The following is a 14,426-nucleotide window of genomic DNA, read 5'->3' on the forward strand; positions in this document are numbered from 1 at the left end:
AAAAAAAAAAAACCCGAATGGTTCCATCACTGCAATGATCTCTCTCTGTCTCTTTTTTCTCTAGGGTACTGGGGACTGAACACAGGGCATTTTTTTTTTTTTTTTTTTTTTTTTTTTTTTTTTTTTGTAGTGCTGGGGATCGAACCCAGGGCCTTGTGCTTGTAAAGTAAGCACTCTACCGATTGAGCTATCTCTCCAGCCCTCAACTATCTCTCCAGCCCGAACACAAGGCATTTAACCACGGAGCCACATCCCCAGTCCGTTTTTATTTTTTATTTTGAGATAGGGTCTCGCTGAGTTACTAGGGCTTCACTAAGTAGCTGAGGCTGGTTTTGAACTCCTGATCCTCCTGCCTCAGCCTGCCCAGTGCTGGGATTACAGACATGTTCCACTGCGTCTGGCTACAGTGATCTCTTTCTCTTTCTCTCTCTCTCTCTTTCTCTCTTTTCAAAGAATTTAACCTTTCTTTTTTTATTTGTTTTTTATGTGGGGCTGAGGATTGAACCCAGTGCCTCACCTGTGCTAGGCAAGCGCTCTTCCACTGAGCTACAACCCCAGCCCCTACAATGATCTTTTGTGTTGCTTATTTACAACTGTGATCTCCTCTTCTCTACATCCTCCCCACCCTCTCCCATCCTTATCTCTTGGCAACCACTTATCAGTCCTCTATTTAAAAAATGTTTTTATTTCAAAAATGTTCTGTACATGGAATCATACATTTTTTTCTAATAAAACCCTTTGGAATTTGCTTTTTTCACTTAGTGTCATTCCCTGGAGGTCTGTGCAAGTTGGTGTATTAGCAGTTCATTCCTTTTCATTGCTGCAGTGTATTTGGTGGTACACTCACCTCTTGAAGGACATCTGTGCTGACTCCAGTTTTTTGCCTATAAATAAATCTGTTATGAGCATTCTTTGTATAGGAGTTCATGTAAACAAAACCTTATCACAAGACACAATTGGTGGCTTATTTGCTACTTGTATGTTTTACTTGGGAAGAAATGCCCAACCCATTTCCAAGAGTGATTTTTATCATTCACATTACCATCAGTAATTTATGAGTTTTAAGACACTTTTTTTTTTTTTGGTATGGACAACAAACCCAGGGGTGATTTACCCCTGAACTACATTCCCAGCCCTTTTTATTTTTTATTTTAAGACGGAATCTTGCTAAGTTGCTTAGGGCCTTGCTAAATTGCCGAGGCTGGTCTTGGGCTTGGATCCTGCTTCAGCCTCCTGGGTCACTGGATTGCAGGTATGCCTGGCCATATTTTTTTTTCACATTTTAACATGTTTGAAATTGGGATACCTTTCTTTGTGGCATATAATTGCTCATTTTACTATCTGTCTTCTGAGTCTATCTAACCTGTTGGTTTGAATACTTATTTGTCCCTCTTCTCACTACAGTGGCAATTTTCACAGTGCTAGGAGGGATTCTGTCTGTCTCATTCATTTTTTTCTTTCAGGGCCTAACACAATAAAGGTTAGATAGAGGGGACCCAACAATTACTTGTTACATGTGAATGGAGGTGTTCCTTGTTCATGTGTTGACTCAAAGTACAGAGGTTGGAGCTCTTAATATTTTGTGTCCACACCCACAAGGCATCAGCATTTAACAGAAGATCTCAAAGTATCCTCAATCTAATTTTTAATAATAAAGGACAGTGTGGCCGGGCTGATGGCTCACTCCCATAATCCCAGCTGTTTGGGAGACTGGGACAGGAGGATGACAAATTTGAGGCTAGCCTGGGCAACTTTTGAGACCTTGTCTCAGAATAATATTCAAAAAAGAACTGGGACAGGGCCGGACTGTGGCTCAGTGCAGAGCACTTGCCTAGCATGTGTGAGACACTGGGTTCGATCCTTGACACTGTATACAAAAATAAGCAAATACAATAAAGTCATGCAACCATAAAAACAAAAACAAAAACAGAATCTGGGTGTAGCTCAGTGGCAGAGTACTTCCCTCAGGGGCCCGGGATTCCATCCAGGGTGCTTATGGATAAAGGACTTATTTCAGTTTGAATCATTTCTTGAAATATAACAGAAGGATTATGGGCTGTCACTTTAAGTATTTTAAATACTTATACTTAAAATAGTTTTTTAAGCTTTTAATAAGATCTTAGATCATTAGACAAGTATAGATAGTATTGGGCTGGGGAGATGGCTCAGCTGGTACAGTGCTTGCCTCGCAAGCACAAGGCCCTGAGTTTGATCCCCAGTACCGCAAAAAAAAAAAAAAAAAAAAGTATAGATAGTATTAAATCAAATATCCCAAATAGTAATTCCTTAAAATATAGGGAAATTTCCTTCTGAGTCAGTAATAACTTGATTTCTAATAGAAAAAAAGAAAGAGCTACTTAAGAGTTCTTGATGAGATTCAGTTTTCTTAGGGTTTTGATTCACAGAGGCAACTTGAAGCTAAAATACAAGATTTTGGATATTGTGAAAATATTTGGAATAAGAGCCTTCAAAATCAAATATTAGTCAACAGTTTTATGTAGATTGTTAGAATTTGAAAAGCAGTGAATTAATGCTACCCCATACAAAATAGGATAGTCTTATCTGAGAGACAGACTTACAATAAAATTTAAATGTACCTAAACCTAAAAGACATAAGAATTCTGCAAATTCCCTAGACTCTAGACTCTAGCGAAGGCTCTATTCCTTCATGTCCATACTAAAACTAGGTAAAAAGGTAAAAAGAGTTGTTGGCTTTTGTATGGATTTTTCTTATTTGTTGATTTATTTAGTTATTTAGTCAGTTATTAGAGATGGAGTCTCACTTTGTTGCCCAAGCTGGCCTCAAACTCCTGGGCTCAAGTGATCTCCTGTCTCAGCCTCCCAAGTAGCTGGGATTGAAGGTGTGCACCATCATGCCAAGCTCTGTTCCTGATTTTCTTTAGTGCTGAGAACAACTTCCTAAGTAGTTAAGTGATGCGTTTGTTATTGGGTTTGTTGGCATGTGAAGAGAATTGATAAGGAAACATCAAATATTGTTAAATGTGTTTTCCTAGAATGCCTTTCTTTTCAATAGCTCTTGCACACTTCCTGCCGAGTGCTGCACTTTTTTACTAGAAGTAAGCGACTCCTGGCAGCCAGCCGGTTCACTTTCACCACCCAGCAGGCTTCTTTGCGACTAGCCTGGATTTTACAGAACCTGACTGAGGTAAGAAAAAGATTTTGTGTGTAGAAATGAGATAAAGATTGGGGAGGAGAAAATCCAAGGAATAAAAGTAGTAAAATTTTACTAGTAAAATTTGAGGGAAAATTGAGCGCCACCACTTTTGGAATGGAAGACGAGTCGTGTTTACCTGATTTGTGTTTTTTAAACCTTATAGTCGTGTCATAGCACATCTAGAAAGGTGAATGAAGCACAGTTTTGCACTCAGTGGTCCACAGTAAAGCACATGTCTGTGCGGCACCACCCGGATCAACAACTGTACCACTGCGATACTTCATTTTGTGTATTCTTTACATTTTTACCATTTATGTGTGTATTCCTCAGTACTATACTTTAATTTTGCCTGGTTATTTTTGCTTTTTTGTTTTTGGTAGTAGGGATTGAACCCAGGGGCATTTTACCAGTGAGCTATATCCCCTTTTTATTTTTTTTTTTGAGACAGGGCCTCACTAAGTTGCTGCAGCTGGCCTTGAACTTAAGGTCTTCCTGCTCAGCCTTTTAGTGTGCACCACCATGCCCAGCTTGTCTTAATATTTTTGAACTATATAAATTGAATCGTACAGTTTATATTCTTCTGTGGCATATTCTTTTTTTTTTTTTTTTTTTTTGGAGGGAGGATGCCAGGGATTGAACTCAGAGGCACTCAACCACTGACCATATCCCTAGCCCTATTTTGTATTTTGTTTAGAGACAAGGTCTCACTGAGTTGCTTAGTGCCTCAGTTTTGCTGAGGCTGGTTTTGAAATCTTGATCCTCCTGCCTCAACCTCCTGAGCTGCTGGGATTACAGGCCTGTGCCACTGCATAATCTTTTGGTTTAGCATATTGGTGAAATATGCCTGTGTTATTTGTAAAGTAGTTTGCTGATATTTTCAATTCTATTTACTGTTCAGTATATGATTTTACCACAGTTTTTAAAATCTTTTCTGTTCATACACATTTGGGTTATGTCCAAGTTTTGGCTGTAATGAATAATGAATATATCAGTGTACATGTAAGTGCTGTGTCTATACGTAGAAATGGAATATTTAGGGCATGAATGTGTATGTATCTTCAATGATAGTGGATAATGTCAAAACACATTTTCAGAGTGTTTACCCACTGTCGTGATGGGAGGTCTTTTTATTTGATTTACCTTCATAAATGTATTGGTTTTTTTTATTTTAGCATTCTAGTGGGTAAGTGCGCACCTCACTGCAATTTTAGACTGGGTAAAAAAATAAGATTCAGGGCTGGGGGTATAGCTAGTGGGTGCAAGGTCCCTGAGTTCAAGCCCCAGTACCTGCTCCCAAATCCAACTAAGTACTGTCTACTGGGGACATACTTTAGATTTCAAAAACAAAAGTTAGTGAGTGGAAAAGCCATATCATGAAAATAACATAACATGAGTGAACCAGGTGTGGTGGCACACACTTGTAATTCCAGCTACGTGGGAGACTGAGATTGGAGGATTGTGAGTTCAAGGCTAGCCTCAGCAACTGAAGGAGGTCCTGTTCCAAAATAAAATAAAAAATAGCTTGGGTATAGCTCAGTGGTAAGGCATCCTTGGGTTCAATCCCTGGTACAAAAAAATAAAAAAATAGAATAAAAAACAAAAAATATGGAGTAGTTATACTGGCCTCCGAATAGCTTTAAAACAAAAAAATGAAAATTATTTTCATAATTTTATAGTGATAAGAAAGTTAATCCATCAGGATTATAAAATCCTGATGATTCTATATGCGTCCAATAACAGAACCCCAAATACATGAAGCAAAAATTGACAGAATTAAAGAGGAAAATAGACAATTGATGGTAATAGTTGAAGGTTTAAATATTCTACTTTCAATAATGGGTAAAACAATTAGACAAAAGATTAAAAAGGAAATAGAAAAACTGGAAAACAGTAAGAACTAACTATGTCTAACAAATAGTTATAGAAAATTACATCCAACAACACAACATATGTTCTTTTCAGGTGTGCTTGGAACCTTCTTTGGGATAGCCCATATGGGAGGCCATAATGTAAGCTTCACTAAATTTGAAAGGATTAACATCACACTAGATATGTTCTCTAACCATAATGGAATGGAACTGGAAGAAAATAACAGAAGAAAAGCTTAGAAGTTAGAGAGAGAGATTAACACACTTCAGACTAACCAGTGAGTCAAAAGGAATTCACAACTTAAATTAGGATATACTTTGAAATGAATGAAAGTGATGACACAGTATATCAAAACTATGGGATGCAGACAGAGTAGTTCTTTGAAGTTTATAACATTTATAACAGGACTGTATTAAGAATTTTTTCCTTTTTTTTTTTTTTCATTGCAGCATTGGGAATTGAACCCAGTTTCACTCTACCACTGAGCTATATCCCCACCCCTTTTTATTTTTTATTTCAAAGCAGGGTTTAGCCCAGTTGCTCAAGCTGCCCTCAAAATTGTGATCCTCTTGCCTCAGTCTCCCAAGCCCCTGAGATTACAGGGGTGTACCACTACACCTAGTTAAGAATATATTTAAAAAGAAGAAAAAAATCAAGTCAACCTAACTTCCTTTTTTTTTTTTTTTATGGTGTGTGACATAGAAGGAGCAAATATTTATTGCAAAGAGAGGATACACATTAAAGAATATGGAACTACATTGGAATTCTGTTCATTTCTAAAATAATAGATAAATTGATTGATGGATGAATGTACAGATACACAGAAAGATACATAAACAAATATGGTGCTTGTATTTTACCAATCTTGTGAAACACAATATTGTCTTGCCATTTGCAATTTTCATATAATTCCAGTAATTTTACATCATAATTTAGTTATTAATGAACTAAAGACATAATCCCAACTTGTGTTAAATGTTTAAGGATGTCAGTTTAGTTGGAATTAGGAATAACATACTATCATATTACTTTATTTAAGCATTATTGTACGTTGAATTATGTTGAAACTTTTTTTGTTTCCTTTTTTATACATAAATTGAAAATGGTGGTTCTAATACTATAGGTACTTCATTTAGATTTTTTTTGTGCAGATCCTTAAAATCTTTTAATTTTATTATTATTATTTATTTTATTTATTTTTTTATTGTAAACAAATGGGATACATGTTGTTTCTCTGTACATGGAGTAAAGGCATACCATTTGTGTAATCATAAATTTACATAGGGTAATGTTGTTTGATTCATTCTGTTATTTTCTTCCTCCCCCTCCACTTCTCCCACCCCTCTTTTCTCTCTATACAGTCCTTCCTTCCTCCATTCTTGCCACCCTCCTTAACCTTAACCTAACCCTAACACTAATCCCTCCCACCTCCCAACCTAACTTTCTAACTTAAGATACTAAGAAAAGATGAGCAAACTAACCAAAGCAAGAAAAGAAAAAAATAAAAATTTAGAATGGAAATTAATGAAAAAGGTAATACAAAATGGAAAAAGTCATTAAAACCAAAAGTTGGTTCTTTGAAAAGACAAACTAGACTGACAAAGGAAAAAAAGAAAGAAAACCAAAATAAATAAAACCATGAATGAAAGAGGGGGCATTAATAATACTGATCTCACAAATAAAATGCCTTAATAGGGAACACTGTGAACAAGCATATGCCAACAAATTAGATAACTACTGTAAAATAGAAATTTTCCTGGACATATACAGACTACTCAAAAAATAAACAATCTGAATAAATCTATAACAAGCAAAATGTTTGAATTAGTAAGTGACAAATTCTCACCTGGAAAATCCCAGGACTAGATAACTTCACTGGTGAATTCTACCAGAAGCTCAAAGAAAAATCTTTCACAAATTTTTCCAAAAATAGAAGAGAATGGAACACTATCAGCTCTAATGAGAATTACCAGACACCAGAATTACTCAGACACCAAAATCAAAGACATCACAAGAAAAGCAAATCATAGACCAATATTCCTTATGAATATAGATGTAAAAATCCTCCACAAAGTTTTAGCAAGTCAATCTAGCAACAAATAAAAATGATTATACACTGTGACCAAGTAGGATTTATTGTAGGAAATGCAAGGTTGGTTTAGCATTTAAAAATTGACTAATATAATATACTAAATAAATAGAATAAAGGAAGAAAGTACATGAGCATATCAGTAGATGTAGAATCCTACAAAGTAGGAATAAAAGATGACTTCTTCAACCTGACCTATGGAGACCTCACAGCAAACACCATACTTAATGGTAAATGACTGAATGCTTTCCCTGTAAGTTCAGAGATAAGATGAGACTATCTATTCTCATCACTTATTATATAGTGGAGGTTCTAAACTGGAGCAGTTATACAGTTAGGCAATGCAATAAAATGCAACTAGATTGGAAAGGAAGGAGTGAAAGTATCTCTGTGATCCAGATGACATGATTGTAGTCCTATATAGGTAGTCCTAAGGAATCCCCTAGAAAATTTCTACATCTAATAAGTTCAGCAAAGTTGTAGGATATAGGATTGATATACAAAATCAATTGCTATTCACTAGCAATGAGAAATTCATTGAAATCAAGGAAACCATTCTATTTACAATAGTGTCAAAAGGAATAAAATCCATTAGGAATCCATTTAACAAAAGAACTGCAAAACTTACAGAAACTACAAAAAATTGTTGTTTGCAATTAATGAAGGCCTAAATAATGGTAAAGATACCTTATATCTGTGCCCTGGAATATTTAATATAGTTAAGACTGCAATGATCTTCAGATTTATCTCCATATTCACTACACTACACTCCATACCAAAGTCCACAACCTTTTTTATATTTCAGCACAGAAACTAATACTAAAATTCGTACAGAATTTGAGAGCCCAGAATAGTAAAAACAATTTGAAAAAAGAAGCAGTGTTGAAAAACTCATACTTCTTTATTTCATCATGACTTTAGTCTACATTTTCCTAATTGCTAACAGGGTCGATCATCTTTTCTTGTAATTGTTGGTAATTCACGCATCCTTTTGTGAAGCACCTGTTTATGTCTTTTATCCAGGAAAAAAAAAAAAAGATTTCAATTTTAGAGCAGTTTTAGGTTTACAGAAAGATTAAGCAGAGAGGCCCTGCATGCTTCCACTCCATCTTACATTTTTGTGGCACATGTTAAAGTTGTTGAACTAATATTTGACACGTGATTATCCATGTAATGTATCTACCTTTAAAGAATCATATACAATAATTTTATTGCCTAAAAATTCCCTCTGCCTCACCCCTTTATCCCTTTCCTTAAACCGCTGAACCCTTGGCAACATCTGATTTTCAAAATTATTTTTATGGTTTTACCCTTTTCTCAATGTTATATGGTTGGAATCATACAGTACCTAACCTTCTCATATTGACTTCTTTAATTTAGCAATATGCATTTAAGGTTTTTCATGTCTTTTTTTCTTTTTATCACTGAATAATATGCCATTGTCTGAATTTACCACAGTTTGTTTGTCCAGTTTCTATTGAAAAACACCTTGATTGCTTCCAATTTCTACCAATTATGAATCTGTTAATAGCTTTCTGTAGCTGTGTCAAAATAACCGAGAAAAACAACTTAAAAGGAAGGAAGACTTATTTGGGATCAGTTTCAGAGGTTTCAGTCCACACTCTTGGCCCCAGGATTGTGGTGGGTCTGTGGCAGGGTAAACGTCATGGCACGGCATGGGGTGGAACAAAGCTGCTCACCTTGATGGCCAGCAGGCTAAGAGAAAGAGCTTGCTTTTATTAAAAACACCCTTCCCTCAAACCCATTAGGCTGTGAGTCTGTACATGGATTAATCCATTTATGAAGTCGGAGCCCTTACAGTCTAGTCATGTCCTGAAGGCCCCACCTCTGAAGTCTGCTGCTTTGGGAACCAAGCCTTGAACACAGGAGCTTTTGGGGAATGTTTAATATCCAAACCGTAACAATGAATAAAATTCTATATGCTTTTGTATGTAGCTTTTTGTGGACATAAATGTCTGCCTCATTGGGTAAATACCCAGGTGCACAATTGCCCAGTCATACGGTGAGACTCCATTTGACTTTACAAAAAACTGCCAGCCTGTCTTCAAAAGTGGCTGTGGCGTTTAACATTCCCACCTACGTGAGTGAGAGTCCCTGCGGCCCCCTGTCCCCCCTGCACTTGGTGTCCGTGTTTCGTGTTCTGGGCATTCTGCAGGTGTGCAGTAGGTCATTGTTTTCATGCTGTGTTGCGGGAAGCCATCCATGGCCAGCAGAATAAAACCAGGCTTGGTGAGCTTCCAGATGGGAATCTGGCTCCCAGGAACTGGCAATCACTGAGAGATTGTTCCAGGTCGCCTGGAGTACGTGGTTTCTGTGCAGTGGCTCACTGCTGGAATTTGCAGGTCCTGCCGGGATGACCCAGTAGAACAAAGTGGCTTGCTTAACTCCACCCCATCCTGTTTCTCACAGAAGCAGCTCCTCCTGGTCCCCCTTTTACCTGTACGACTATAAATAGAGGACAGGGGGGCTCTTCCATCTTTGTTAGAGCCAGATCTTAGCATGACTCAATCCATCATGTCCCCTGATTCAGAAAAGATAATTGTCTCCTGTGGTTTTTCTATTAAATAAGTTTCTTAGCAATTAATTTACAGTCAGCCTGGCCCATCCCTCTGGCAGGAACCCTTTCCCTAACCCACGCTGGATGTGTGACGAGACTCGAGAATATGTGATTATACTTCATTGTTTTCAGTTCCCTAATGGCATGTGATATGCAGCATATTTTCATATATGAAGTTATCATCTGTATATCATCTTTGGTGAGGCATATGTTCAGATAATTTGCCCAGTTTTAAAATATTTAATTTGCAGATTTTAATTGTTTGATCAGTTTACAGAAAATCGAGTGGGTAACAGAGTTCCTGTGTAAGGAGGTGTGTACCTCCACCAGTGTCTCCTGTAATTAACATCTTGTATTAGTGCAGCGTGCTTGTTACAGTTGATTAGCCAATATTGATATTGTTATTAACTGAAGTCTGTAGTTCACATTAGGATTTGCTCTTGTGTTGTGCCTCTTTACAAATGTGTGATGATACACATGCACATTACAGTGCCATACACAGTAATTTCACTGCACCAGAAATTCCCTTCCTGCTCAGCCTTGTCTGCATTGAGCCTCCAGCAGTTCATCAGTTACAATTTAGACTTTCCTATATCAGTTTTTTTAAATTCTGCCTTCTTTCAGGATTTTCTCCTTCTCTTTTGTTTTCTACAGTATGAATATGATATACCGATTATCCCAATTGGTGTTCTTTGAGCTTCCTGGATATATGATTTGGTGTTTGTCATTGATTTTAGAAAATTCTGTCACTTTTTTACAGAAAATATTTCTTCTGTTCCTTTCTCTTTTCTGATATTCTCATTATTCGTGTATTAGGCCTCTTGTAATTGTTCCATGGTTATTGGATATTCTTTTCTGTTTTTTTCCATTTTCTTTCCTCTTTGCTTTTTAGTTCTCGAAGTTTCTATTGACTTATCTTCAAGGTTGCTGATTTTCTTGGCTATTTCCAGTCCTCTGATAACTTTCGAAGGCTTTCTCATTTCTGTTAGTGTTTTTGATTTGCAGCATTTCCTTTTTCTTAGTTTCCTTGTCTTTGTTTATGTTACCCAGAGCCCTTAGCATATTAGTCCCAGGCCTTTTACCTTTTTTGATAATTCCAGAATCCCTGCCTTAGTGGAACTTGGTTCTGATGCTTGCCTTGCCCCTCAGACTTTCCTTCTGCCTCTCAGCTTGTCATTTTTTATTTTTGCTGAAAGCTGAATGTGATGTCCTTTTAAAAAGAAATGAGGTAAATAGTCTTTTTCCTTTTTTAAATTTGTCTGTTTAGTTATATGTGACGTAGAATGTATTTTGACATACCATACATACATGGAGTATAGCTAAGCATTCTTGTGGTTGAACATGAGGTGGAGTTACACTGGTCATGTGTTCATATATGAGCATAGGAAAGTCATGTCCGATTCATTCTACTGTCTTTCCTATTCCCATCTTCCTTCCCTTCCCTTCATTCCCCTTTGTCTAATCCAGTGAACTTCTGTCCCCCCTTATTCTGTGTTAGCATCCCCATATCAGAGAAAACATCCAGCCGTTGGTTTTGGGGATTGGCTTATTTCACAAGCATGGCAGCCTCCAGTTCCATCCAGGTAAACTGACTTTCTGTGTGAAGTCTCATATTCATCTGTTCAGGAATCAGGCAGTGCAGAACACCAAGCGACCCTCAGTACCTGGAGAATGAGAGCCTGTGAAGTTGGTGTAGCCCGTGCATGCGTTGTCGTTCAGTGAATTCTGACATTGTGGGATGATGCAAACGCGTCCAGTCTACATTGGTGGTATAGTGCACTACCCCTAGTGTTCTAGTCTACATTGGTGGTATAGCGCACTACCCCTAGTGTTCTAGTCTACATTGGTGGTATAGCGCACTACCCCTAGTGTTCTAGTCTACATTGGTGGTATAGCGCACTACCCCTAGTGTTCTCGTCTACATTGGTGGTATAGCGCACTACCCCTAGTGTTCTCGTCTACATTGGTGGTATAGCGCACTACCCCTAGTGTTCTCGTCTACATTGGTGGTATAGCGCACTACCCCTAGTGTTCTAGTCTACATTGGTGGTATAGCGCACTACCCCTAGTGTTCTAGTCTACATTGGTGGTATAGCGCACTACCCCTAGTGTTCTCGTCTACATTGGTGGTATAGCGCACTACCCCTAGTGTTCTCGTCTACATTGGTGGTATAGCGCACTACCCCTAGTGTTCTAGTCTACATTGGTTGTATAGCGCCCTACCCCTAGTGTTCTAGTCTACATTGGTGGTATAGTGCACTACCCCTAGTGTTCTTGTTTTCATCTCCCCTTTCATGTTTGGGTTTCCCTAGAGATGATTTTTTTGTTTTTAATAGTACTAGGGATTGAATCTAGACCTTGCACTTGCTAGGCAAATGCTTACCTTTAAGTTACATTTTCAGCCCTTTTTTAAAATTTTGAGGCAGGGTCTAGCTAAGTTGTATACATTGGTCTCAAACTTGTGATCCTCTTGCCCCAGCCCCCAAGTAGCTGGGATTGTAGGTGTGCACCACCATGCCTAGCTAGGGGACTTCTTAAATGAGGTCTGAGGTTTACTGTTCTTTTAGCTACAATTCCCTGTCACACTCTGGTGATGTGAGAGTGAAGTTTTTGGGGAACAGAAGCATTCCATAATCTCATGATTGGGCCTCAGTCTTTTAGTGAGCTTGTGAGTCAGGAAGACAAGAGGGGGCTGAAATTGATCATAGCTCTGTCCCCACATCCATTAGGCTCTGATAAAGTCAGAGTTGGTTAGGCATCTGGCAAAATAGCTTTCCTGATTGCAGACCACTTTTAAGGAGTACAAAACCCTCTGAACTCATTTCCCAATGATTACCTTTCTCTTTTCCCTGCAAGAAGCACAACCCCCAGAGAGGGGACCTCTAGGATTTTTATCTCTCAAGCCAGTGCATGGTTTAGTTTCGGTGATTAATCAGGTTGGATCAATGAGGAGTTGTGGATTTTCAGTTTTCTCAGCTTTTTTTCTTGTAAGAATGAAAGTGATGACTTCTGTATACTCTTTACATATCACTCAGGAAATTGGAGTCTCTTTTCTACATTTAAAAATTGTGGGTTTTTTTAGGGGGGAGGAGTAGAGGGGATTGAACTCAGGGGCACTCCACCACTGAGCCACATCCCAGCCCTGTTTTGTATTTTATTTAGAGACAGGATCTCACTGAGTTGCTTAGTGCCTAGCTTTTGCTGAGGCTGGCTTTGAACTTGGCGATCCTCGTGGCTCAGCCTCCCAAGCCTTATTTCTTTTTTCTGTGCATATTCCTCACACTCATGGATGATATTTTTGTTTTTGTATGTGTTATAAATGTTTTCTCCAATTTTTTTTTGCCTTCTCTCTTTTGTCCCTTGGGGTAAAAAAGTCGTTAATTTTAAAGTAGTGCAGTTTATTAGACTTACGATATTTGATGCTTTGGAAGAATTTTTCCTAGTCTGAACTCATGAAGATATTATTTTGTGTTGTATCTTCCTTTTGCCTTTCATAAGTTGTTTTAGTCAGTTTTGTTGCCACTGTGACTAAAAGGACCTGACCAGAACAACTGAAGAGGAGGAAAGGTTTATTTAGGGGCTTATGGTTTCAGAGGTCTCAATCCATAGACAACAGACTGTATTCTTTGGGGCTTGAGGTGAGACAGGACATCATGGCAGAAGAGTGTGGCAGAGGGAACCAGCTCACATGATCAGGAAGCAGAGGTCTCCACTTGCCAGATACAAATATGTACCCCAAAGCCCACCCCCAAATCCCACCTCCTCCTGCCACACCCTACCACTTTAGTTACCACCGAATTAATCCCTGTCAGGGGATTAATTCACTGATTGGGTTGAGGCTCTCACAGTTTATTTCTCATTTATTTCACAATCTCATTTCTCCTCTGAACCTTCTTGCATTGTCTCACACATGAGTTTTGGGGGGACACTTCTCATCCAAACTGTAACATAAGTCTATAATTCTTCTGAATTGGTTATTTTGTATTGCATCCTACTTTTTGACCTTTCATAATCCTATAATGTATCTGGAATTGATTTTTGTATTTGATAGGCCCAAGGATCAAATTTCATTTTGGAAATTTATTGGCCCTTGTTGGTCCTTTCTGTCTCCATACTATAGAATCAGCTTTCCAACTTGTGTGTACACATACATACCAACTCCAGCTAGGAATTTTGTTGGGATGACATTGGTCCTACAGATTAGTTTTTGTTGTTTTGTTTTTTTGTAGGGTTTGAACCCAGGGCCTTCCTTGTGCTTCCAGGGCAGGCACTCTACCAACTGAGGTATATCCCAGCCCTACAGATTAGTTTTGATAGAATTGATGTCTTTATGATAATGAACACTGGGATTCATGAGTATGGCATGTATATATTTTCCTCTTTTTACATTTTCTTTAATTTTCTAAATGATGTTCCATTATTGTCTCCATAGGATTCTTTGACATGTTTTGTTACATTTAGGTAGTTGATTTCTTTTATATCTGTTCTAACTAGTCTTACAAATTATTTCTTCTCAATTTTTTTTTGGTTTGGTATTTCAAAAATTGGCTAATTTTTCTGAACTGGCCTTTAATTTAGTAATATTACTGAATTCACTTATTTATTCTAGTAGCTTATCTGATACCTTTGTTGGGGGGGTTCTGTGTGTACAATGATGTCTTTTGCAAATAATTACATTTTCATTTTTACTGTCTAATATTGTTATTTCTTTTTCT

General features: G+C 37.8%; 1 protein-coding gene across 3 annotated transcripts in view; it reads left to right on the forward strand.

Moving 5' to 3' along the window:
• The window catches only part of Gk5 (glycerol kinase 5), a 70,351-nt gene that overhangs the window by 20,220 nt on the left and 35,705 nt on the right, over positions 1–14,426 (forward strand). For all 3 annotated transcript variants that reach the window (XM_047565342.1, XM_047565343.1, XM_047565344.1), the window contains one exon: positions 3,035–3,166. In XM_047565342.1, the coding sequence (XP_047421298.1) occupies positions 3,035–3,166 (132 nt within the window). The remainder of the gene's footprint in view (positions 1–3,034; positions 3,167–14,426) is intronic.

Source organism: Sciurus carolinensis, chromosome 9 (genome assembly GCF_902686445.1).
Source record: "Sciurus carolinensis chromosome 9, mSciCar1.2, whole genome shotgun sequence".
NCBI classification, from domain to species: domain Eukaryota; kingdom Metazoa; phylum Chordata; class Mammalia; order Rodentia; family Sciuridae; genus Sciurus; species Sciurus carolinensis.